Here is a 27,816-nt window from a genome sequence, read left to right as displayed (position 1 = left end):
TGTAAGACTACGACAGCCAGGCAGCCTCGTTCCAAAGTCCCTTCGGAGAGATCCAAAGGAGGTGGTGGACCGTAGTGGACGCACCGTGACAATTTAGCCGTGCCACTCGCTTCCTCTCTAAAACCTTGAGGCTTGTCGGATAGAAACACGGAACAATGGAAAATCGAAGAAGCTCCTCGAAACGTAAGATCATTCCACAACCGAGAACTCGGTCTCGAGGTCTGCCTCTCGTCATCCAGAATGAAGAGCTTTCCGCAACGACGATACGCGATTTTACGCAATACAGTCGCTACGATTACGATTAAACGACAACATGGCAAATATATTTTTACTTTTACGGAGCTAAACTGTGCTCACCTTCCATCGAATATTCGGATTATTCGTATAAATCGGCATACGCAACCTGTTTGCCAAACGACGAACTTTTGGAGCAATCGTTACAGATCGAAACAAAGAGAATTCGGCAATCGCTCAGCCTTGGAACAGGAACGAGGTGGCTGGCTGCCGCGACAAAGGCAGCTCGACTTTTCGCTAATTCGCTTTCCGAGTAAATCGATCGAGATCTACGTTCGTAGGCTGACGTTTTCAGCGACGAACTTGCATGCTTTTTGCGAAACCTGTACGTTTATTAGTCCGTAAACCGTAGAACGAAATTCCGTCTGGAAGATATTAGGAAAGAAAACGCGACAGCGTAAGATCGGTTGATCGTTTTAGCGACATCGAACAATGACGACGGCTTTGGAACGACGACGACGACGACGGTTAAGAAACCTGTACAAGCTTGTCGTTAATTAAGGGCTAGCTAGTAGCGGTTTATTATCGGAGGAATCTAAACCCCACGTAGAACGAAAGCAGCCACTTGTATCGTATTAAAGCGGCGAGGAACAAAAGGATTTCAAAGAAGAGACGAAACGATGCCGAGGGATCTTACTTTTCACGGAGCAATCGATTTATGATCGACCGTTCCACGATGGTGAGTCTTTCTGCCGTGGCCGATACTTGACATCCGACTATCGACCTACGCTTTGCTTTCTTTTCCGTCGCCATATCGCGTAGAAAATTTAACTTGAAATTTAAACTCGGATTCGAATGTTACGTATCTGAGTCGCAAACGGAACGCCCGATGTACACGGACCGTAGGTATTTACGTATCTCTGTACGGGATTCGCGCGACTGTCCATGAGCGCACCATAGAACACCATCGCGCGATGACACGCGTACGATCGCTTAATACGATTCTGCAACTCGACGCAGCATAGTGTATCGAGTATAAATATCCCATTCGCGCTTCCAACATTCGTAATTCGTTTTCTCCCACCGTGCTGCTACGTCGATTTGCGAACGAACAACGAACGAACGATGGTATCGGTAAGATAGAATCTTCCTTCAACGAATTCAGCCTTTGCGCGAAAAACAACAGCGATTGTATGAAAAATATGTTTTGAAATAGCAACGTGAAAGAAGGAAGAAAATACGAAGAAACAGAGGGAGATAAAGGGAAAAAGAAAAGTATTCATTTATTACGAGCGAAGAGACTAACGCTGCGATCGGGGATCATCTCGGGCAACTTGTCTTTCGCGCTTAAATTTCTAACTCGTGCACCGTCAGCTAAAAGCAGTTTTTGCCTCGAGGGAAATCGCATTTTATCAGATTTTCTCTTCTTTTCGCGAGCAAGCTTCGGACTTTACCCTGGCGAAATACATCGAAACGACGAAACGTCATCTCCACCGTCTTTCGCGCAGCTTTTAAATACTCTTCTTCGCTTGTTCCTTTCCCAGTCATCTTACTCCGCCCGCTTTTACGACCGTATAAAATGGAATTATTTCGCCGCTCGGAATATTTATTCGTCGATGGAATCCCCGGCCAGTCCGAAAACGCTCTGTCGTGTCTTTGTAGTCGTATAATTTTTCTAGTAGTCGTGATTCGATCGTTGCGGATCAACGTTTCCTTTTCTTGTTCCGTATTATCCATCGTACGGATCTTGTTCGCGTGTACATCGAACGCGTTGCCGCTAGACCGAAGAAAATTACCGAGTAACACGGAGGAAATACGCTAAACGGTAACTCGCGACAGCGTTCTAATATTTGTACACTTTTCACGTACGCGTTGTGCGCGAGATCTCTGTCTTATTACAGTGCTCGCGTTTCAAAATCTTTTATATAAAAAGCCTGACATTTACGATATACAATGTGCGTACAAATACGCGTACCTGAAAGCTTTCCGCGGTAAATGTTCGAATACTTTGGTCAGCTACCGTGTAAAGGTAAAGAGGAAGCGGAAAGTGCAGAAACGAAACGCGTCGAACAGAATCGTTCGATCTTCTCGTTGGGGACGAGCCTTGGCGAAAAACCTTGGACCATCGGTGAAAGCTACGATATTTCCATTTCACCGAGGGAAACTCCTTCCGGTGGATCTAATTCCAGTGGAAGGAAAAATAATCCTCTCTCCATTCCTCGAGATAAGAAACGTAGCGAATCAGTGATGGACATGGAACTTGTAAATAGCGAACCGATCACTTGCAAATCATTCTCAACGAGAGATGGGAAATTGCGTTTAATTTCTCGGTATAACGAGAACCAAAGTGTCGGCCCTCGCCTCGTAACTGTCTATCATCGTGTTTAATGTCAAAGATTAAAAAGCGGATTTTCAAATCAAGGACGATAAACTGCAACTTTGAAAGCGGCTAGATACATCGCAAAGTACACGCTAAACGCGTACAAATTTGTACCTGACAATGGCCAGCGCGTTGATATTCGTCGCTATACGCGACGTCGGTCGATCGCGTGGAAAGCGCAACGAAGAAGCACGGAAGTGACATAATCGATAAACCGAATTAACAATTAACGTTAACGGCGAGGTTGCCCGAACGAGTCGCGTCACTGGCGTCTGGTTTCGTGGCCGTTTCTTTCAGTTGCTCTCTCGAGATTCCATTGAGAACACGGTGAACCGATATCGCGAACACAATGGAGCCTTAAAGACCGTTTGAATGGCGCGCAGATGGCTTTCGCGATCGTGCAACACCTGTCGCGTTCATTTACATCGTTGTAGATCTGCACTGGCCGTGTAGATCCGTCAGATTTTCCGTTAACTATCTTCCTCCTTGGCAGATGTTAACCGCGTTCAGACAGATGCTCCCTACGCTGCCATCGTATTCAATTTGGCAAACATGGTATCGTGTCAGCAAGGAAGAATTTTGGCCAAACCGAGGACGCATCTTTGCGAACGCGTTATTAATTACCATAAAAAGAAAAGACAGAAATTAATATTACTAAATCATACTTTTAAAGATGCGAACATGGACGAATTATTAAAATATGTTTTTGTAAGTTAACTTGTGCATAAGATCGTTCAGTGTTACTCGTAAGACGCTCGTCGCAAAATCACCTCGAGTTGTTACTTGGCCCGACCGGAAAAGTCTTTCTCGCTAATTCTGAATTCTCGTTGATCGTGATCGTCGTCTAGCAGCCAAGGATACGCTAAGAACAAACGGTAACTGCATTCCCTAACTAGCTGCTATCACACGTAGAAGTTGTATCGTCTTGGAACTGTTAGAAATTTGCATCGATGATAGTTGGACGATGTAAAAATACGAAACGGATACACAAATATGGATATGTAACTTGTTTCGTCCTTTTTTCTCATCATGTAAATAGTCACTTATAGTCAGTTGTCAGAATGTGCAGTTAGTATTCGTACGAGTATGTAGCGAGTCCCAGAAGTATTCATAATCTTCTCTCTTTGAACGACTACTTACTAACGGTATTTTTTATAACGCAAATTCGACATAATAATAATAATAATATCAAAGGAATATCAGCGATAAAAATTGTTCTTCGAATTTCAAATAGTAGCGTTTCGCATGCTACGGTGAGTCCTACTTTGAACGATCGACATCTCTTAAAATACAAATTCAATATCGTCGATAAGAATTATTTCGTCAGATTTCGAGATTATTAACGATGATACGAAATTTGCGCTTTAGAAGATATCGGTCGTTCCAAGTCGGCAATTCGATAACTACGAATATCTACTTGCGTGACTCATTGTCATGCACACGTACGCAACGATATGACACGAGGATATACTCGTTGCTTGCATATTATCCTCAAGTTTTTATTAATTGCATTAACAGTTCGTACGTCGGAAACGAATACGAAAAGGAGAGAACGACGGCAATAAAGAAACGGTGGTATCGGATCTGCGCACAAAACTATTCGAGATATGTACATATTTCGTTGATTTCCCAGAGGGGCATCCGGTGCGTCGCTTTTTCCGCCGGAAGTGGAGGAGAAATTTTACGGCGGAGAAGGTCGCGATTCTAGCATATATATATATACATAAGATAGCAGGTTGCTTTAAGTTGCTTGTCCGGAGAAGAAGAGAGAGCTGATCGAGAAACAACAAGATCAGGATCTATCGGAAACATCGCCGCGCTGGTCTATCCGTTTGATAAGATCCGTTTCCTGCGTAAAGCCTACATGGCTGTCAAAGCGAAGGCGTGGAAAGGCGTTTAAAACAAACAGAAACCTCTGATAACAGATTGAAGAAAGTCTGGTAATTCTATAGACGTCTGGTGAGCAACGAGACAAACGCGTTAAAAGCCGCATATACCACAGTGTCTGAAACTTTCAGATTATTACTTTATCTCGTATCTTACTGGGAAGAAAATATTTGTAGAATCTTCTTTACGAGTATATGGTACGTATACGCGAAACTGCGTTTTAATAATAACGCTATGTCGCGAATTGCTAATGACTTTGAAGTTTACAAACACTATACATATGTATATATAAGCGGAGCAAAGCGTAGGATAAGGTAAGGTAAGGTAAGATAAGGTAAGGTAAGATAAGGTAAGATAAGGTAAGATAAGGTAAGGTAAGGTAAGGTAAGGTAAGGTAAGGTAAGGTAAGGTAAGGTAAGGTAAGGTAAGGTAAGGTAAGGTAAGGTAAGGTAAGGTAAGGTAAGGTAAGGTAAGGTAAGGTAAGGTAAGGTAAGGTAAGGTAAGGTAAGGTAAGGTAAGGTAAGGTAAGGTAAGGTAAGGTAAGGTAAGGTAAGGTAAGGTAAGGTAAGGTAAGGTAAGGTAAGGTAAGGTAAGGTAAGGTAAGGTAAGGTAAGGTAAGGTAAGGTAAGGTAAGGTAAGGTAAGGTAAGGTAAGGTAAGGTAAGGTAAGGTAAGGTAAGGTAAGGTAAGGTAAGGTAAGGTAAGGTAAGGTAAGGTAAGGTAAGGTAAGGTAAGGTAAGGTAAGGTAAGGTAAGGTAGGTCGCATTAAATTCACTTTGATAGATTCGACGCGTAAGGTAATGCTATCGACGCGATGATCGAGTCCGAAAAGTTTCGATAAACAAACACGCTTTAAATCAAGCGACAGAATTGTTACACAGGTACACCGCTCGATAGGCCAGAGAACTTGGCTGCTTCGTAAGAAGTTGAACGCTGCCAAAGTTTCGCTGGCATTCCGTGCGATATCGTCACAGTGACAAGCGATCGCTTTCTACTTGAACCTTAACCATATGTGCTCCTCCTATACGTATAACGCTTTAATCAAAAACTTCGATAAAGTAGAAACAGTCGCGCTAAATCGGATACACGGCTCTTCGTCGTTCTTCGTACAGCTTTATATCGAATTGAATTTATCGAATCGATCCGATAGCACCGCGGACTTTCATGAAAATTTGTTCATCTTTTAAATATCGCAATATCTATCTGCGGTTTTCTATGTTCTACGTTTTCGTGTTTCCTAACTTTTACATTTTTACGTATACGCGTTCTCGCAAGTAGGTCTAGCAACAGACTTAGTCCAGAATCAACACCACGAGGCATTAATAATAAGAACAATCCTTAGCTACCACGGATTACCGCGCTCAACGAACGGCTAATTAACCAAGGATTTACGAAATATCATTCCGCGACGCGGTGATTATTCGCTCGGAATGCAAGTGTGGAGCGTCGACGATTCGCGTGATGCGCGGATAGCGTTGGAAAATTTGCCCCGCTCGTTTAACCCGTTTGCTCCGTCGCAAATTGTACATTGTACATTGAACACGCGGCGGACTCGGAAATAACCGTTTTCATCGACGAGGCGCGGCTCCTCGAAGTTCTTCAAAGTCGAAACTCGTAAATCGCGGTACCGCGTGTATCGCGCAATAATTTTATTATCGTCGTGGCCGTTTAGTCTCGCGTGGCCCAGATTTCTGCCGTCTAATGGTCCGCTCTATATCGTTATAGAAATTCCGTCCAACTACGCGTCTCTGTTGTATTTAATTCGCCTGGAATCCTTCGTGGAACAACGAATTCCAAGCTCGTAGTAGACTCGCGCTGCCGTGTCGTCCGTCCCATCGAACGTTCTCGCGCAAAACCAGTTGCGATATGGAACAGCTGGAACGCGTTTCTCGCTTCTGCCATCGATACGTAAATTCGGTCAGCTTTCCCTCTTCAATTTCCCATTCGTATCGATCCGCAGATTTTTCGCAACTGGCGATACGCGTTTATCGCATAAATTTCGAACGTTTCAACGTGAAACGACAAGTTTCTACTTTGCTGTTTTCTCTTGCGATTCTTTAATACGTATTTGGACAAGTTAATTGCCGAATATAAAGAACAACCTGGCTAGGTGTATCGAAGTACCTGGCAGGCACTTGAAACACAGCAAGCACGCAACGGTCTGCCTTTATTCGACAAAGAATGTGTTCTTTTGCGACTTGTTGCAAGCACGGGGCGCGGGCTTACTTTTAACATGGATCGAAAAGCTTTTGTTCTTCGTGAAACGCGTTGCCATTGCTTCGTAAAACGCGCGCCAACGTTGCTCCGTGTTTCAAGTACTTGCATCGTATATTCGCCTAACCACGCGCAGTGAGTAACCGAACGACTGATCTTCCCCGGCGATTTATAAAATCGTGGAAAAGTCTTAGGCCACTTACGATAACGATTTCGTTATCGTAAAGAGTCGTAATGTATATTTAACTCTGCCGCGTCGTTCAGTTCGTTCTTCGCTCGAAGTACTTCTTATATCCGAGGAGAACGCGTCGTAAAACGCGTCAGCCCCTGATCGAAATTAACGGCGATGCGCCTTCCTTGAAAACGTAATTACACAATGCCGAATATAATTGTTCGAGTACTCTCGTTCGTTACTGTATCTCCTTCGCGTAACGTTTGCATTTTCGTTCGTAGTACCACGTTCTCGGTGCACGTTGCGTTTTACAACGATCCGTTTTGTGTTTTTCAGTGCCACGGGGAGATACTATTTTATAAATAGATATGAATTAATCGAAAGCACAGACACGGAAGGGGCGATGATAAATACACGCTCCAGTATCTAATCGGTCTTCTACGTAATTTGCGTTACGGCATTCGCTTTTGCATACCGATGATTGCAATGGAATCGCACCAGTGATTACGAGGCCTGGATTTTTTCCGCACCGAGGCGACGCGACGCCGCGCGTCGCCACGCCACGCCACGACGCTTCCACTCGCGAATGCAACGCGGCGTGCCACGTAGTTTTTAGAATACAATGCCGTCACGAATATAATAGAGACATTCTTCTCCTCTTGAGTCAACAACGATGCTGTCTCGTTCTCCGCGCAATCTCATCGATCCGTAAAGAAGACGAACAATGTGATTTTCAATTTTCATTCGCTTTCTATTTGTTTTACGTATTACGAAACCGGCTGCGACCGAAGACTCGGCCTTCGTCACAGTTTTCTCAAACCGTAGATCGCAACCATTATCAGCGTATAATTCCTTCCGTGGATGATGGGAAAGTCGGAAATTTAGCGGGCGAACGTGGTGCGATATAAAGCGAAGAACAGTAACGCGTGTAATTAACAGTTGCAAATAGAGTCGTTTCGGATGGTACGGCGGGTGAATCGAAACGGTTGAACGTAAGGGGGGAGTCGTGGAAGGTCGAGGGGAATTGTTAGAAAAATCGATAGCTGCTAACGCCGCGGTCATTTTCAGCTCAACCCCCATTTTTCATTTTCTCGGCGTAAAACATTTGCATTTTTTTGCTCGCGTAACTACGTGTTCAGATCGGTCCGAGGAAAAACGACTATTCGACCAGTTTCCCGCCGTCGCAATCGCACGACCGTTCCATTCACGAGTCTGCTCCACTTTTAAGTTACGGTTAATCAAAGGAAGGTGTAGAAATCGAAGGACACCGAAAACGTTCTATAACGAAATTATTGGGTTACAGGCACGAGCTTCTCGAGCGTGGACATAACCGCTCGTATGGAAACTAGCACAAACGAGATTCCGAATTTGCTTTTTCCACCCCGCGATCGCAAAGCGTATCGATCTGCTAGCTACGCGAATTCTTACGTGGCGATTTTAACACGCAAAGAGCAGAGTACTGCTCGGGATACAGAATACTATGCAAGTACGTACGTATGTATGTATTTACCGATCTGTGGACGTATTAGCGGACCGATCGATTAAAACGAAAAACGAAGCTGCACGATCGGGGAAGAATCGAAGCTTCTTTTCGAAATTTCTTTTAGCTTCGTTCAGCTTCGCGACTACAGCGTCGCGATATTCCCTTGATATTTTTATAAACAATGAAATAATAAATTACACGCTCTTATCGAGGGTCACGCGGTGGGATGACCAATAACGTAACGGTTGTACAAACATCGCGTTATTAGAGATTAGAAATTGTATCTTCTTTTCTTCTCTTCTCGCAGCTTCTTTTCCTATAGACGGAACGCGTCTAAATTACGAGAAGCATCGCCTTGTATATCCGTTTTTTTATTGGCCGTTATTGGCCTTTCCAGCTAATCCTCGAACCAAGTCTCGTTAATCCTACGAGGAATTGACAAAAATGGCAACTTCTGTCTTAATTCGGATAGCGAGCCTGCGCGTAACCCAATTCTCTGCTTAAGTGAAATTCTCCTGGTAAACTGCATCTTTCGAGGCACGGTGGTATTCGCGTGTCCTCGACCCGTACGAATTTCCTTAATTAACGTTCTTTTAAGAGCACAGCATGGTGAAATTCTAGCAGCAAGATGCTGCGTCTCGCACGTGCCAGCACAACGTCTCGGCTAATTTCGTTCAATTAACGTTCAAGCAAGCCCTGGAGGGACCGCCGCGCAATGCCACGTTCTAAACGAACCACGGGGAGAGATTAGAAGACGTCGGGCCTCTTTCCTATCAAGCCGTTAATCCGTTTTATAGTTTCCAACATTCGAGCAAACAGCCGGCTACTCTATTTTACTGGCGGGTTTTACCGGCTAACCGGCAAAATATACGTCCCGAGTTCCCGTTGAACCGTACAACGACGTGTACTGATTTGCGTTTCCGATGATCGAACACGGAGGAAAATCGTTTTGAAACGATAACGTTCGATCGCCTAACCGGCTGTTAGCGCCGATCGTCCGAGAGGAATGCGCTGGATAACTTTCTCGTTATTCGATTATACGCTACCAATAAGTTTACACGGAGGGTAAGGTTTCTCGGAACGCGGTAAACCAGGAAACGTTCGATAGCACGTGGCCCTTTTCTCGCCGATGATAGTTCTTCCACGAAGAGAAGCCAGGGAAAATAGAAAATAGATAATAGTAAATTCGTAAACCTGGTAGGATTTCTGGCGGAGGAGGTCGGTAATATTTGGCGACCCGAGATTCTTTGAAAATGGACAAACGGAAAACAGAGTAACTCGGAGTAACGGACGATTAATAGGCTGCTTTTATATTTCACGACGATTTACATCAACGCCACTGATACGTGTATTTCGTCTTAGAAGTTTTACACATATGTATCTTTGCGTATCGTACGCATTCTGTATACTTTTAAGCTTCCAAATTTCGTACAAACGCATAAACATCTAGAGTCTATAGAGATGGACCTATAAAGCCTTTTAATTGGTTAAAACTTAAATAAGCAGCCGCTGATCGATCTTCAAACAGAAAATATACCAACCTACTGCTATAGTCTAGGCAGAGCCTAGAGAAAAATGAGACCGAAGAAACGAAACGTTCGACGAAGCTCTCGCTGTGAATGCGCAAGTTCGTTCAGAGAAAGAGACAGCAAGAGTTTGCCACGGATCTCCTTTCTCTCTCGGCCATTCTCCTCTTATTTATTTTTGTTTTTTCCATCTACGACTACGTTCGCGTTTTGCATCATCGAGAAGTCTATCGCGCTATTTGTGTAAAACCGTATATAAGCATGCGGTGAACATGCCATAAACAGTTAGGTGCACACGTATCTCCGCCGAGGGTTGGAAATGGAAATACCATAGAGAACGAGGAACACGAACGTTGTTTGAAGCGAAAAAAACAGGGAGAAAAAGTGGGACGCGGCCTGCTTTCCTGAAAGGGTGCTCTGTGTGTCGGGTGGGCGGGTTTCCCCTTCGTGTTCCAACGGAATCAAACCAGGCTCGTCCCAGCTATGAATTTACATCGAGTACGCGCTAACCGAGTCTTCTCTAAACGTTCTCTTCTCTAAACCGAAACTGGTTCCGCCAGATCCTCGACGAATAAACCTACGACTAAGGACCTCTGGCGCAACTTGGCCAGTATCATTGGTCGAGTTTCACGAGTCACGATTTACCGATTTACCGGTGTTGATAAATTCTCTCGCGTAGCGGCAACGAGTAACGAGTTTATCGATGAGATGGATCCAGTCTTCCGAGTGAATTTTACGAATTACGAGTGAAGATGATTTTCGAGCGAAATCTGTTTGCGCGAAAGAAACTTTCGTACGGATAATAACACGTCGAATATCAAATTTATCTTTTTCCCAACTCTGACCAATTTTTTAACAGATATTCCTTACTCCGCGATTTGAAACAAAACATCTTGTATGCTTGTATCAAGCCGGTCGGCGACGATCACATCGGCCAGCGTGTCATCTACGTACGTAGAAGAAAAAAGGGACTTGAAAATTCATTCGACCAGCTTCATTTATCCGAGACGGAACAATGATCTCATTTAAGGTCGACCACGATCACGGAAGTCATAAATTTCCATTTTATCGAACACGACCAGGCTTCTCCGTCCTTCTTGGAAGCTTCCATCCTCGTTTCATCACCGGTTCCGTATCGGTAAAGACTCGTAAGAGGCGATGATCGCCGACGTCGATAATTTCTTAGTCACTTTTAACGAGAATTTGACGCGTATATAATACTTCGATAACGCGAATACCTGTGACTTGCTAGGCGAATGAAAAATAATAAACGGCGAGGAAAACCCATCGACTTTTGTTTTAAAGACACCGCGACAATTTTTGGACAAACGCACTTCCACGATAATTTTCCTCGCGTATTTGTATATTTTTGTACATTTCGATGCTCGCAGTCCTAATAAACGTACGGGTATCTACTTATTACGAATACTTGCGTTTCAATGTCCTGAACAGTTTCCGAACGATATCCCTGCGTATGCATATACGACGCCTTCGATTTAAAAACCACTTTCCAGTGTATCTGTTTGCCGTTTCGTGAGTCACGAATTACGGTGTATTTTTTATTGTCTATGACGCACCATCGGGGGTTGAACCCTCGGTTAAAATCGCCCTATAACACGGACAGGACCCCTTCCTCCGAATATAAGTACCAAGGGTAGCCATGTGCGTGATCTCAGTGACTCTCAAATCTTTACGACCACGTGTCCGCCCCTAACATTGCTTCCAACTTGGTTACAACCAAAATGCAATTAATTTCGAAACTTTATCGAAATTACCTGCTACATGTATTGCGATTTATAAAAATTGAGCAACTTTGACAAAGAACTTCGTTCTCGTCACCAGCCCTTGATTTACTTTTCGTCTATCGAGATTAACGAACAATCCTGATTAATTAACGATATTTAACTTCTACGATGGAGTTTTGATATGTATATGTAAAACAATGGGTAAAACGCTTAGCGAAACAACGGTGTATCGAAGAGTTAGGTACGACTACTCGAGTTTCCAAGGCCGAAGTATTCTGGTCTTGCTACTTAAATTACATACAACACTCCTGCGGTGCTTATTTATTCGACGGAACGTGTTTCATCCGTTCGAGTTTCCGACAAGTTGCACGAAATTTAGTCTAATTAAAAAAAAAGGAGGATATAAAAATAAACGCGGACGATGGGAGGTGTGGTTCGAGGTTGAGAAATCGGAAGCACATACTTGACGCCAGAGAATTAAAATACGAGTCTCCCGCGAGCGCAAAAGCCCACGAAAGTGGACGTAAGAACGATGCCCCATATCCCCATATGTTCCTCCCTCGACCGCCTTTCTTTCCATCGCTCTTGCCATACATCCCACTAGACTAGCAAATTCTCTCTCTCTCACTCCCTGCCTCTCTTTCTCCCTACCCCTTCGCGCACGTAACCATAACAGGGAGGGCACATAGGGCAAACTTGCCACGTGTTCGATTCGAACGGATATTCTCATCGATCTTTAGTTTATTCGGAGATGCAATTATTTCACCTATATAACGATAAGAATTTCTAAAGGAAATTGAGAAATTCCACGAACCGCCATCGTCGTATATTATATTACGTATGGTACACACGTGGGTAGTACACCGAATTGATAAAATCCGAATTTTGGAATTCTGAAAATTCTAATTACCCCTCCATGTGTGTAGCGATTACATCCAAGCCTAATTTTTTATTTGTCCAGACTTTCGAAACACCCGAAACGACAAGAACGCGTCTATCACCACGTTGTATAATATAATCCTTCGCGAAGCTTACGAATCTTTGGAATAAACGTAAAACGTTCGGAAGAAAGAACTCTGAGGCTAAAATTTCACTCGTTTCCTTGAAACTGATTAAAATCAAGGATATTTATTTAACATGGAAATTATCAAGGTAAAGTAAGTATAAAGAATCACGTGATACTATGAACGTGAAATTTCGAGAATTATGCACAATTTTCAAGTACGTACCTACGAATTAATGCTCTCAGTTCTTTAATAGCGATAAATCTTGATCGTAAATCATTAGTGAAATTGCATGTTGCAATCATAATTAATCATTTATGTCCGATCGAAGTGATAGCGATTTTTTTGCGAGAACATTAACAAGCGTCGACTGAAACTGGTTAAACCGAACCTAGTCAGATTCTCTGAGTCATAGGCAGCTTTCTCACGGAGTCACAAGAACGGAATAAACGGAACGATCACGTGGTTCTTTATGCGGGGTCCTCGAATGTCGAAACGACTGACGAGCGCGACCTCCAGCGTGTCAGGGATATAAAATTTGATTCTTCGAGAGGCGAGATTGAGTTACGGATTACAGAGTCACGAGCAACCTGACGGAACCTCTCATCTACCTATCGAAATCTTCAACGACTTTCGGAAACTTTACTTGCATCTACATCTCTAGCTTTCGATTTATATATTACGTTAGAAAAATTCGCTACTAAATGGTATAGAAATATTTTTACTCGAATCTGTAACGCTAAAATTACTATAACAATTGGATAAATAAATATTGAAAGTTTTGTGAACAAATGAACGGCATACCTGATATCTGGAATATCAGAAACAATATTTTAAACTATTTTCAGGGTGAATATTTTCCAAGAGAATTCCACGATCAAATTTAAAGAGAGACTGAAAGTTAATAAAAAATTTCATATCGGTCATATTGGCCGTGGTTCGTAAATTTAGCGTTAAAAGAATGTTAAAGATCTACAACTTCGATATAAGATCCCTGTGTATAGCGAGGGTTAACATTCCACGCAGTTTCCGTGGTTGATTAATCTTTTTGTAATTAAAGCGTGTTCGTCCGTTACCTTTATAGACTTATCGATTTTAGATTTACGATGAAGCTCCTCAAAGACAACTAAGGTTACAAGTTCCATGACCCGGCCCGTTAAACGCGAGTCAGGTTAAGTTAATCGATATGAAATCTACCTTAAAGACTAATCGTCGCAATCTCGACTGCGAACTTGCTATTTGTGCCAATTGAATTTCCTATAGCATCCATATCGTCGATATTCGATGTTACTTCATTTCATATAGTTAACGTATGTATCGATTCGTTTACGCGCGAATAAACTGAAACATTCGATCTACTACGCAAGAAAAGAAGAGACACTTTTCATTATTGCAGAAATATATATCGTATTAATGTTTTACTAAATGAATTTCTGCAGTAAATATCTCAGAACCAATATATACCTTCTCAAATTCGTTTCAAATTTTACCAAATTTTAAACTCCAAAATATTTTATATAAATACACAAGTGTTCTATGATAATGTAGTATAAATAATATATATAGCCTCGACCATAAAACAAAAATATCGAAACTATCGAGAGTAAGAGAAAAAGACATTTTCAAAGAGAGACTTACGGATAATAATCGATACGTGATCGATATTTCTCCGTATCTAATATTTAGGCTTACCGACGTGGTGTCGCCGTTTGATTTCTCCCCATCGAGTATCCTCTGCCTAAGGGCAAGCCTGTCGAGGCTCGCCAGTCTGTAACTACCTCCAACTTCGCGATCTCGGCTCAATCGTTCGGTCGTGCCGCTTCCATTCCAACCGGCGTTAAAGCTCGACGTGTATTTTGGCAAAGTTGGCGGTGGCACTTGACGCGGTTTATCACGGTTCAACATCGAATTACTAGTGTGCAAAAACGACGAATTGTTCGAGACAGTCCTCGTCGTCGACGACCAACCGATCGTCGTTTTTATCCCGTTGCTTTGTGTACCGGCGGAGCCGTTTTGATTTTCGGTCGACATTTCTTCACGATTTCACGTGATTTCTATTCCACACGATTCTTTCTCTCCTTCTTCCCTATATCGAAACACAGCTCGCTATATTTCTAATTTCCTTATTTCTCTTACTAAGAAAATCATAATAGAGAGTTGTGTCGCATTTCCTTTCTTTTTCTTTTTGTCTAAGGATCGAAGGAAGTATAATTCGTATGTATCTAGTAACGTTGCAGTAGGAAAAGCACTTTTAATAAAAAAAAACAAAGAATGTACTGTGAATATAATAACTGTTTAGAGTTAGCAACGAATTTTATCACATACGAGCACGCGCGCGCGCGCGTATTCTCTCTTAGATCGCCATTTATCCTGATTTCCCACAAACGTTAAATTCAAGAAATTACAACGATTACTTCATCAAAGATAGTGATATTACAAAGAACTTTGTATAAGGCATTAAACTCTCATTCAACTCCAATTGTAGAAGGAAAGTGAAAGAGAGAGAAGGGGGAGGGGAGAGAGAGAGAGAGAGAGAGACAGAGGGTGGGAGGGAAAGAGTTGCAAAAAAAGATTCCTTTGAGCGAATCTTTGGTCACACGGGTGGAACAAGAGATACAAAAAAAAAAAAAAAAAAGCAATGAATTTCGAGTGCGAACTAGGATCCCTTGAATGGCGATATGTTGGCCCGCTGTGAAAATCAAGACGTGCCCTTGGAAACGCCTTTGTTACACAGGATCAACAGAAACTATATCACGGTCATAGGTTTTGCTGATAATGTTACAAATGAACGCACAATTCGAGCACACATATAACACGCACGTATACATATATGTGTCCATTGTGAAATGATTAATCATCTCTTTGCTCGGAAGAAAACCAACGAAAATACTCACTATATTATGACTTTGTGTATATTATATCTGTCACACTGGAACGGGAAAATTTGCGTACGCAAATATGAAACGGCACTGGAGTGCCACAGTGTAGTACAGTACTAGTGTAGTACAGTGTAGTACTAGGAGTAAAGAGCGAGAGAGGGTAGTAAGAAAAAGAGTGAAAGAGGGAGGAGAAAGAGAGAAATCTCGTGCATCGGTTAGAATTGCGTGGGCTCATGAACGCCGGTGTTGCTGTTGGTGATTCACGCTGTCGGCAAACCGGCCGAACGTGGCCACGTTCACTCTCACTTTTCTATGCATTGTTTCATTATCGATTATAGTTTCTCCGTATTTTTTCTTGTTTTATGAGAAAAGAGAAGATTCAAACAACGTTATTCTTCGTTCCACCGGATTGGCAAGTAAAAGAAAAACAACGATGGGGAAGAAAAAGTTAAACGACCTCTCTCTGCCAAGCACGGACACTAACACACGCGCGCGGGCGCGCATATATGCACACAGTCTTGCCAACAAAGGTTGACGAAGCAACAACACGAAGACCGACTCATACGACTCGCCAGACTCGGATGTACTGCGGTCCCTAACGCTAACGAACGACCACGCCTGACGCAGCTACCACTAAAAGTGGGGGTAAGTTCGCTACATTGCCGCTTGTGCTCGTCGGATAACCAACGAAGCTCTGGCTGCCTCTCTTCAATGCGCATGTGTTCCATGAAATAACGACGACCAATAGGAACACGCTATACGAGCAGCCTGGCGGATCAGCGAACATATTGTTCTCACCGTGTATATAGTTCGGTCAGTGTTCCAAGCCGACGAATCATCTTGTTCAAAACCATTTTTCCTAGATCACAAACGAAGATATACCGCAATCACTGTCCTACGAATCCAAGTGTTTCCATTTAATTTCGGTTTCTGTTTGGGATTACGTAGTTGCTAAGCTTTCTTTCGGTATAATCTGAATTTTGTATTCCAAACTGTATCGTAAAAAATTGAAATTATTGCGAATCTACGTACATTGCGTATCCTATAAATAGTATAGATTATAGATAGACTACAGGTGAATGTATCGTATGTTAATGTCAATAAGAAGGATGAAAAGAAATTTCTAATGTGAAAAAGTTGTACGTTTCCACGTTACGACAATGATTAATGTTATGGTGAAGCTCATTATGAGCTATAGTTCAGTTTGTTAATTAAAATGAACGAGGAAAAGCATTGCTCTTATTTACCGGCTGTTTTCATGGATGTAAAATGTAACTACATACTAGACTACTCGGGTATGGTGGCGCTAGGTGTCTGGTGAACTTTTTCTTCGTTTGTTCGTTAATTCGAAAATTCCACATAACTGCACCTTATATACATAAACCTTTTTAAAAATGTACGAATTGATATCTAATACGACTTTTACGAATTTTAATACCAAAAATAAGATTAAAAGCAATAATATTTTATCCGTTGTAGTATCATTTGTTAAAGAATAGTGATTTTAGATTGTAAATGATAGAGACCACAAACAATGTATTTGTGAATGCGTGTGGCATTCGGAAATACAACGATACACATAGCTTAATAGTTCGATGTTCTTATTAGCTTAGGTTCAATTAAGGCCACGATGCTTCAAGTATTCTCTGCTACGTACATATATGTATACATACTTGCTAGTGTCGCGTTAGAATACCAAGCATGACATGGCTACTCGGCAAGTCAATCGGCGATCATTGACACCGTAAAGAACTCAAGTTACACAATATTATTCAGATCATTGCCATTATTCCTGAACGCTTAAAGAAACTTTTGCAATCCTCGTTCTTTCGGTATTTGACGATTTTTAATAATTTCATACCGCTTTACCTAAATGTATCACAGTTTGATATCTAACCTATTTTCAACGTTTATCCTTCGATCCAATATTCGAATAGCATTATAAACTAAATTAAAAAATAAAATAATTTAGAGAATTTGCATGTAGATAAGAATGCTAATTATGCTTAACCTTGATTGTATATGTATATACATGTATACAGCGAAGAAACGAAATCGTTTACGAACAATATGAAACATTTTGAAATGTCATTAGTATTGCAACGAGAAACATCTATCACGATTGTAGTGGCAAAATTTGAAACAAATCTGCCCAGTTGGATATCTTTTACCATCGATTGCTACTTCTTTCGTAAATCTTTCGCTCGGTTTTTTTAAGCTACATATCAACCTGCAACAATTCGATCTTGTTATTTTCGTTCTCTTCTTTCCCATTTATCCGTGCCACTTGTTATTTCTCGTTTATCAGAAATTTATTATCGAACGAATAAATAAATAAACATTAGAAAAAAGAATTTAACGAAAGTAACTACCTGTTGAGACGGTTTGGTTTGTTGGCCATATCTGGCAAGGATCGCCGGGTTTAGACGACGTCTCGATGCTGTAGATGCTGACATTTTAACGAATCTATCGTCAGAACGATCGTCCTCGTTTTCTTTATTAATCGCGCTCCACTCGTTAGAATTCAATCGATCATCGCCGTTCGTCAGACTTTACATACCCTCTGACGTCCGTAACATTTTCGGCACTCGAGCACGTAATTGATTATACGAATCGATAAGGAACAACTTTAAATACACGAATAAAGACTAGCAGCTCGCAATAGCGAAGCTTCCACCCTTGTAACAATTAATTCAACTACTTAAGGAACGAATTTCCCGTGTCTATATGACAAAGGCAATTAAACAGCGAAGACAGAATTAATTGGACACGCTCACGCGAAAACTTCCAACGAGCCTGATTATCAGTGGTTATCGCAATTCCATGATAGGCCGCGCCGTGAGTATCGCACATCGATTATCCCTTCGTTTCGGTGCAAAACTTGCACCTTGCGTTCCAAGCACCTTACTCACTGTGATGATTTTGATTGTGCACGTGAATCGTATCACTATATCATCGAACACTGATATTTCGTACGTTTTACTCGAACGTTACACCGCATGTGTCAGAAAGATCACAGAAAAGAACTGTCGCTTAACACGTTCAATCCGACACGATTCATCGATGATGCTGAAGCGATGATTTCGTTTCGTCATCGTTTAAATATTGCTACAGCTAAGAACCGGACATTAATGTCTAACACACACACATATATATATATATTATTTTACAAAAAAAAATAGTTAAATAACGATAATGAGAAGAATAACGAAAGTTGAGAGAATTACGCGAGTTACGAAAAGATTTCACGTAACATGCTAGATAAAAATATAGTAGATCGAACGTGTCAAGATTTAAAGGAATAACAATGCGGTATCGGTGTGGAAAATATGCCGACTGAAAGGATCGAAACAGGGATCGATCGGTCGTATTTCGTCAACGAATTACGAATGGAAGAGAATGCGAGGACAAGAGGCAATGGTAAACGAAACGGTCTTCTTGGTAGGTGAACCAAATCGTACGGATTGCCAGTACGGAAAGCACGTCCGTGATTTTAGTATTGCGAACACGGGACGCGCTTGCACGCGTGTCGGCCGACAATTGGAATGTGACTAGCCTTATCAGAAACTTACCGCTGCCGTGGTGTCCGAAGTAGCCGTGGCGGTTGTGACGTTGTCGTGGTTATAGCGATCATCGTCATCGTGTCGGCGTTTATCGCGTAGCGTGCGGTCATCCAACATCCGCGTGAAACCGGAAACAGAAAAACGGAGAGAGAGAGAGCGAGGAAGGAAGGAGGAATGCGATAAAAGGATGTCGGGGATAAGGACGAGGATCGGCGATGTTGAAGGAAAATAACGTTCGTGTTAGTACATTGCAGTCAAAATATCGTCGGGTTTGCTAGATGAAGCGTACGACTAAACAGACAGATCTCTTAAAAATGTTCGTCTTGATAACAATAAACATTACGTAATAATATATTAAGAAAAATATTTGCACGTTTTTGGTAACCGCGTTCAAAGTGAAAAATCTGATACCAGCCGTTTTAAATGGTTCGCTAGTTCTAGCGTTAATAAATATCTCGCTTTTCGAACTCGGTTTTGCGAATACCTGAAAAGCGACCATTTGTTATACATATAATTATCACGTTCTCCTCTGTCAAGGCCACAATATTCAACGGTTGTACAAATTCTTCAAATAAATGAATTGCTTTAGGTAACTCGAAAATTGATTGTCGTGTGTTAAATTACGTAAAATGGGTATCGAGTACGCTTATTTATATTATTATGAGTTGAGTTTCATCCGAGTATGTATATCGCGCCTCAATTATTATACCGTTACGTTCGCCATAAGTTCTTTCTTTTTCGTCATCTCGCTCGATTATTGATTTGTATTCTCTACACTGTCAATCTACACTGTGGAATGCAGCGAAGGAATTAACGTAATTGAAACTGGCAAAGTGCCGAGGACAACCTTATTGGGCAATCGGGTCATTCGATTAGGCGATCCACTAATTATCTCGAGCAGGTTATTAACGCGTTAGAACGTTACAGTGGAACGTACTCGTTCTGATTCTACTTTATCGATACACAGATACATGTTCGTTCCAAAATGCATCTTTCTCTGCTAACTCGTGTACGTATATAAATAATTATCTTTATACCAGTTAACGACGTTTCCAATTCTCAAGATATCTCGAATATCGTTCTCGTTCCAACCGATTAGAACGCTGTGACGATCCGATTAATAAAAAGGTACGTCTTTCGAGCGAGCAATTTAATCGAAATATCGATAATGTGATGCGAATTAATCGGTCTCGTTCGACAAAAGTGGAACACGCATAAATTGTGCCTGTCGATTTCATAGTCGCGACTCGGCCACTCAGAAATTTGAACGACTCGATTTTTTGAAAATATCTTAATTTTAATAGCAGACTAGCATTTTAAAGACCAAACGACCAATATAAAACTGTACCATTTGCCTAGATGGAAAAGATATTCAAATAAAATGTTTAGAACTTGCTTTCACGATTATAACGTTGGAAAGTAGAATCGAGCAAAGATTTTGAACGAAATGTTAATTCGTTGATCAACGTTGCGTTTAACGTTGGCCCTTAATGGATCGATCGTTTCACGGCCATAGCCTGCCAAGTTACACACGTACAATGAATTAACCCTAATTACTCTGCCAATCGAAAAATCAAAACGTTTTCTTCTTTCGTTCGTGTGCTACGATTATACGCCGCTAGATTATTTCATTGGTAATTAATGGAACCGCAAAAGAAGTCGCTTACGTGTATTTTGCGGGATAAACACCACGGTGGAGGTTTCCATTTTGATCATTGGAATATCAACTCCTCCCCTTTACTTTGTCGCTGCTATCAAACTTTTTCTTTCGGGCTTGAAACTGGCTGGAATCACGGGACCAGCTTGAGACGCGAGGAAACGTGGCACGAAAATAGATATCGCAAAAAGTAGAGAACCGCGAAAATGCCGGTGTCGGATCTTAAATATCATGAGAATTCCCCTTGTGCTGGTTCTGGCACATCCATTCGACCGTACTTTAACTCCGCTACATCCTGCGGCTCATCGTCGATCCGATCCTCGTATTTTTCGCTATCCTTGATAAACCTCATACGCTTGGGAATATAGTACACGATAGAAGAAACGTTAATACGGGCGTCCCTCTTTTTAAATTTCACGCTAAAGTACTCCTTAACCCACCAAAGACCAAGCACGAAAGTGAAAAAGGTAAAGAAAGCAAGGAAAGTATACCGTTTTCAAGATGCAAAAAGATATACGAAACCCTCGGCCAATATTTGCAGCTTCTTTTCATAACCACTAACGAAGAGACGAAGCGACGCTAGAAAATAGAATAAAACGACCGATGAAAAAATTGCAAATGTTGCGCGAGATGTTGCGTTGGTGCGGTGTTGACGCAGTGTTGACGCTTAAAGAGATAAAACGTTCAAATGTTCTTCCTCGTCGTCGAAACAAAAAAAAGGTCGGAAGAGAAAAATTTCAAGAGCGCAGGATCGAAACGTCGAAACGAAATTATCGAAGACCTCCGAGCGCGATATCGCTCTGAACGAGAGATAACGTTCGCTCTTAGCGAAGAATTCCTCTGCGACGTTCCTACGTAGGTAAAATATCGTAGTAACCTATTAAACACGCATCAGAGTACTAACCGATGATCAACCGTAAATGCGCGTAAAAAGTGGAGAAAATATTAACTCTGTATCGAGATGGATCGAACAGATGGAATTAACAAGCCGGCTGTCCCGTTGATTTCTTTCGATCTCGATATCGGATGCTCCTCGTTTCACCTCGTTCGTATCGACGGATCGGATAACGTGAGATAATCGCGATAGAAGCGAAATTTCTAAGATTTGCGCAACGCTACAAAAGCGACGGAAGACTCGAAATTAGATTAGCCAGGGAGAGCTATTGGCTGGAGATTTCACGGCGCGTTTTCTCGTTACTCGCGCGGAACGAAAGCGTTTGAAATTCCACCGATTCCTTCTTCCACCGATCGAACGACGACTCCGTCAGATAAAACGATCTCGATCGATGAAAACAGTGCTCGCGATGACCGATCACTCGAACGACCCGGCTAACTCCATACGCTTGCTTCGTCCTTGGTTCGATCCTTTGTTCGCTCAGTCGTATCGAAATACGATCGGTCGTCCAACCGAAACACGGAATCTCGATTCCTTCTCATCGAACACGCGCGTTTTTCATCGTCAAGGGAGAATCGTCGCAGGAACAAAGAGTAATCGAGAAACACCAACGTCGAATCGACCGTTCTGATTACAGCTTAAAGCGTTTAAACCACACTGCTACCACTACCACTGCTCTGTTTGTTATACACATGGCAAGGATTCCACTCGTGGAATGGCAAGAAATTCGAAGAAACGGAGGAAGAACGCGAAAAGAATCGGATCCTCGTGTACCGGTTAGCGATGTTCGGTAACTCGGTGGAGGGCTCCGCGTGTCTACACTCTATACGTCGAATACAGAAAGTGTACTAAAATGTTGACGAGGCACGCGGGTTCACGATCGGCCAGCGGCGTGGTGGCGAGCCTCCGCGTGTTTCACGTGCCGGCGATGAAGTGGCCGGCCGTTCTCTGTGCGCGGCACAATTATAATGTTAAACCTAGCGTCTTCTCTCTGCCTCCCTCTTTTCTTTCTTTCCTTCTTTCTATTTTACGTTCCGGCCGGTGCACCGGTTCTAAGCTGCCGTGGCTGTTGCCCCGTCAATCACCCGCCCAACTTCCATCCTATACGCACCGCGCATTCCGATTTATTAATTATTTTTATTCCAACGACTCCATCGTATCATCGCGTATCAATTTGCATAGGAACACTCGCATAATCTATTACGCATCTGTAGTGACGCGTTTAACGCTTTAGCGCGAAGTATTCTAATATATTTCGAGTTACGGTGCCGCTTTTATAATCCGTCACCTTCGTATTTCCGTAAAATGGCATTTTTTAATGGACAGAAAAATGGACTGAAGAAAATGTCTAATACGTATGGATACGCGGTGGACTTTCTTCCATCGTTTTTAATTCGTCGCGGTGAAGCTCGAAATCGGAATAGTCGTATCGCGAAACGAATAAGCTTTTGGAAATCTTCGCGGAGAAGTTTTCTATGAAACTAATTGCAATTAAAAATAACCGTGGCAAAGGCCTCGGGAAACACATTGCGACCCTCTTGAGTTAGTCTCAAGTTGAGAGTCGCAGCGACCCTTTTTGTTGGAGATGTGGGCTTTAGTGCTTTGAAAAGAAATTTTACACGTTCTTTCGAAATGTTACGTTTCTCCGTACAATTTTTCTAGGAAAGTAGAGAATCCAAAATTTGATATAGGATTGTGTAACTTCAGAGTTACATGTCACTACAGAACAGGCATAGCTGTGGAAATAAACGAGAGGTCGATGACACAGAGGTAAGACAGAATTGGAAGAAAGTTTGATTTTTAACGGCGACCGATGGCTTTTTCTTTCCGATGGAATAACGTGGATGAAATATCGACGGGATATGGAGAATTCGAAACGAAAGAAGCCTCTTTCTACGCTTGTTGTGAATAATACATGACGCGGAGTTGCTCGCTGTGTCGAGTATGTATATATGTATACTCGAAATTCGAGCCGAATAAAATTCATTTTGCGTAAACCGAGTTGAAGATCGGTACTTTTAGCGGCTCGATTATTCAGCTATTCAAACGCTTGCTTCGCTATTCGATTTTCTTTTAATACTACCAAATATTTATACAATGCCCTTCGAACACCCTAGAGAATTTGGAAATGCATATTGATAATTTATCGATAAATTATCGGTTACGGTATCGTGATATCGATAAGATAAAGATTACAAAAGTGAAATTCCAACATGTGGCCGTATAATTTACTTACATTCTCGTTTACTCTCCCTTATCTTACATATACCGAATTAACGACACTATCGATAAGTTGCTAATATTTAGCTAATGTTTTTCAGTCGACGATCGTTTAAATAGAAGCTTCGATTCAGGATGCAGTCGGAAGAGGCGACAAGAAGAAGTTCGAACCATCTTTAAATACAGATAGCTATTCATTCAAGTTTAGCTTCGAGGTCAGACAAATGAATGTACAATAAAGCAAGGTTCGGAATGCGTCGCCAATCAGTAATAACTGATCGTTATATTTCCTTTTTTCCCTCGTCGCTCCTTACTCGATGATTCCTCGTATTCAACGTAAAATTATTTCACGAGTGAAATCGAAGAACAATCTGAAATTATTCGTTTCGTTAGCCCATTAAAAGTATAAAGATGTTACAAATATGTCAAATTCTTTAAACGTCAGAGAATTGTAAAATCCAGGTGGGAGAATTAGCGACGAGAAAGACACTAAGCTAGTCCCTGAAATTTATCGTCCGTAGTCAGAATGTTAAGAAAAAAACGAATGACCGAACAAACAAATTAAAGGAACAGAATTCGACAGTGTAAATTGATCGAAAAATGTCGCAAATGAAATGCTGCGTTAACGCAATGCGTCCGTCCTTAATGGATTAGAAACAACGATATGATTGTAACTTTCTTTCACTAAGGATATAGATAGACACACCTTTTAGGAAGAAAGTAAAATACACGGACAAGCAAGATGTACATACTCGCTATTATTGCATTACTACCAAGATCAAAATATATGCGACAGATATGATTTCACCGAGTCGTGTAGAATAATAGTTTAATGTTACATGACTAAAGAAAACGAGCTAGTTGGGGGCACCGCATTACGGCCACTGGTAAAACAGCTGGATCACAAACATTAATACTATACGCTAATATTAGATACTACTATATGATATTCCTTCCGTACCAGCGATATTCCTGACATTTTTTTAATAAATACTAATGTTACAAACTTTAATGTATCTATTGGCTTGTAAATACGGAATTAAAATAATAAAAGATAATTTCTATAAGGCAATTTAAAATAATCAAGTTGTATTATTTTTGTTGCGAGACATAGAGCGAATGTAATTAAGATAAACAGCGCGCAGGAAGAGAGTTCAGCTCTCAGAAAAGATTTGTTTTGATTCCTCCTGGTTAACTTGAGATGGCAATTTACACCGTGCTATTTAGACCACTTGTGTACGGTTGAGTAAGTGATGGTGATAAGTGAGATGAAACATAACATTGAACTACACCGTACAACCAGTAATGCAAGCTGCACGATCTTTTACAGCGAGAGTAAAAAGAAAATTCTATTTTTAATTCCTACTAAAAAAAAGCCAGTTGACAAGAAATTTACATATATTTATCCTAATCTTAACAAATGCTTATTTAAATCATTAAATCATTTTAAGTATTTTAATTGTACTAACATTGTCTGAATCTGAAATCGCATACGCACATTATGCATGGTGTACACAATGCTTGTAATGAAAAATACACATATAGTACTATAATATTGTTATCTAATATTTATTGCAACAGGAAGTCGCTTATTAATTATCACACAATATGCCTATACGTAATACAAAAAAGTGAGAATATATTATGTTTCGCACAATGTTTTCATAAAATGTTGCTGTTGACAGAGTTCATACGAAAAGAGAATAGTAAGAACTGTACACGGTACAAAAGAAGGTAAGAATGAACTACGCGTTGTAGGATGACAAAACTCAGAGGAATCTCGATTCTAAAGATATATGTGATGTAATAGTAAAGGGCAAAAAGTAATAATACAATTTATGTGGTTAAATTAAAACGGTTAAAAATGTGTTTCATCAAATAGTTGGTAGGTTAGGTCGGCTGCTGTATTGACCGGGCAGTTACGGCTTACGGCGCTGTGTATTGACGCAAAAATTTGGCGCCCTCAAAATGGTTGTCTCAACGAGCCATCGAATTTCTACGTATTGCACGCGTTGAAGGATGCTTCTCGCTACTCACCACTTCTCTGCATCGTTCCGCTAGGTCGTTACGATTCATTAAACATAACTCTACCGATCGAACAGCGTGAGAAAAATTTTAGCAGAACACCACCAACGTATCCATCGACACGACACCAAACCCTGTCAACGCGACCAACTACTCATGCCTTAACCCAGCCGCTACCGCTGTCTGGCATGCGTTTTCAAATGATCTCGAAGAAAGTCGAATGGTAATCGAGATATGCGTGCGCAGAAATGAGGTTATGTCAACGATTCGACCGTCGAGCGAAAACTTTTTATAAACAATTGACCCAACACTCTCATCGTACAATTCCTATGAAAATACTTCGTATTTGTTTCGACTACATCATAATATATATTTAACGTTGAAATATTACCATGCTATAACTTAGATTGATATTTTAATTTACGATAATTGATAAATATTTGAATTGGAAGAGACACGTATACTTTACATGGCATACATAACGTGGCTTTATTTACCAAAGTGCATTGTATAAATGTTTTTAATAAATTTACACGCTCTTTATCCCTGTTTACAATTAGTATAAAGAATAAATATATATTAAATATGTACATATGTATTTTATTAAGTCTATCATACAATTTTTAAACGTTGAGAACTACCTTCACGGAATAGGAATATTTAAGTTATTCGTTTAGGAATTGTAAGATCGAAATGTTGGACGTCTTGCTCTGCACGATAAAGGGAAGATAATGACCATAAAAGAGTAGATAATTATATAAACAATATGAAAAGTCATCAATCAGCTTTTGGTTGTTGACTAGTTTGGTGTCATCATCGATAAAACGTTAAGAGTGATATGGCTAAGCTACCTAAGATTAGCGTCGTAAATGCCAGTAACATCCATAGTGCTACTCTATTCCTTTTTCATGGATCAGGTATATTTATATTACTTGTCAATAAGTTTTTATTTATTATTGATTATTTTTTATATGAAATAATTAATAGATGAACGTTGAAAGTCATTTTTCATATTACTATTTCAGGAGCTACTGGCAGTAATTTTAAAGAGTGGATCGATATTCTGAATAGGGAGGAATTAAAATTTCCACACATAAAAATTATTTACCCTACCGCACCTCTTCAACCTTATACACCTCTTCATGGGATGGTAATATGGTAAATTGACACAATAAATTTAAAACATATAAAACAGATTGATAATGTATGCAAAATAATTGTTATTTCAGCAAAGCCATGTATGGTTCGATCGTAAGAGTATATCTATAGAAGCCCAAGAAGATACTGAATCAATAAATTCAATGTGTATAACTATTGCAGAACTTATCGATAAGGAAATTTCTGATGGTATACCAAATGATAAAATCGTTCTTGCTGGCTTTTCGATGGGAGGAGCCCTATCAATGTATTTATCATATAGGTACAAATTATCTTTAGCTGGATGTTGTGCTATGTCTAGCTTTCTTAATAAAAATTCATTTGTATATCAGGTACATATGGTGGTATAAACTCTCATATTATTATTTTTTAATATCAACACATTTGACACTTGTTTTTTGTTATCACGTATAGCATTTGAAAAACAATCCAGGAATACGTGCTCCGCCTCTTCTGCAATTTCACGGCGTTGATGATAAGCTCGTCCCAATAAAATGGGGAGAAAAATGCTATAACAGTCTAAAAGAACTTGGCGTTAATGCTCAATTTGTACCATTAAATAATGTAGATCATGAATTAAGTAGAATCGAGATACAGGCCTTCAAAGAGTGGCTTTTGAACATTTTACCACAGAAATTATCTGACTAATATAACTATACGAAATTTGTACTTTTGTAAAATATTGTTATAAATATTTTAATTAAATAAACGATATATGTATGAGAAAAAAATGTATTTATTCTTCGAGCAAAATTTAGAAATTAATAAGAAAAAT

At 40.7% G+C, this 27,816-nt stretch overlaps 2 protein-coding genes across 11 annotated transcripts in view; one reads left to right on the top strand and one right to left on the bottom strand.

Moving 5' to 3' along the window:
- The window catches only part of LOC126922225 (septin-7), a 40,590-nt gene extending 14,525 nt beyond the window's left edge, over positions 1–26,065 (bottom strand). For 2 of the 10 annotated variants that reach the window (XM_050734622.1, XM_050734621.1), the window contains exons 1-2: positions 15,539–16,151; positions 14,337–14,730 (exon numbers count right to left, since the gene is read on the bottom strand). In XM_050734622.1, coding sequence (XP_050590579.1) covers positions 14,337–14,675 — 339 coding nt within the window. In that variant the 5' untranslated portion in view covers positions 14,676–14,730; positions 15,539–16,151. Of the gene's footprint in view, positions 1–14,336; positions 14,731–15,538; positions 16,158–17,895; positions 18,643–19,095; positions 19,311–25,895 lie in introns of those variants that run through there. The other 8 variants (XM_050734629.1, XM_050734630.1, XM_050734619.1 and 5 more) reach the window with 7 other exon arrangements.
- An 81-nt stretch (positions 26,066–26,146) lies between these two features.
- Positions 26,147–27,772, top strand: LOC126922286 (lysophospholipase-like protein 1). Its single transcript, XM_050734769.1, has 4 exons — positions 26,147–26,800; positions 26,909–27,033; positions 27,113–27,373; positions 27,456–27,772. Exons 1-4 carry the CDS (start codon positions 26,722–26,724, stop codon positions 27,687–27,689), a joined length of 699 nt encoding a protein of 232 aa, XP_050590726.1. The 5' UTR covers positions 26,147–26,721; the 3' UTR covers positions 27,690–27,772.
- Positions 27,773–27,816: the final 44 nt, after the last annotated feature.

This window comes from Bombus affinis, chromosome 11 (genome assembly GCF_024516045.1).
Source record: "Bombus affinis isolate iyBomAffi1 chromosome 11, iyBomAffi1.2, whole genome shotgun sequence".
Classification (NCBI taxonomy): Eukaryota; Metazoa; Arthropoda; class Insecta; order Hymenoptera; family Apidae; genus Bombus; species Bombus affinis.
Note: the sequence above shows the minus strand (reverse complement) of the source record. Positions and strands in the feature narration are given on the sequence as shown.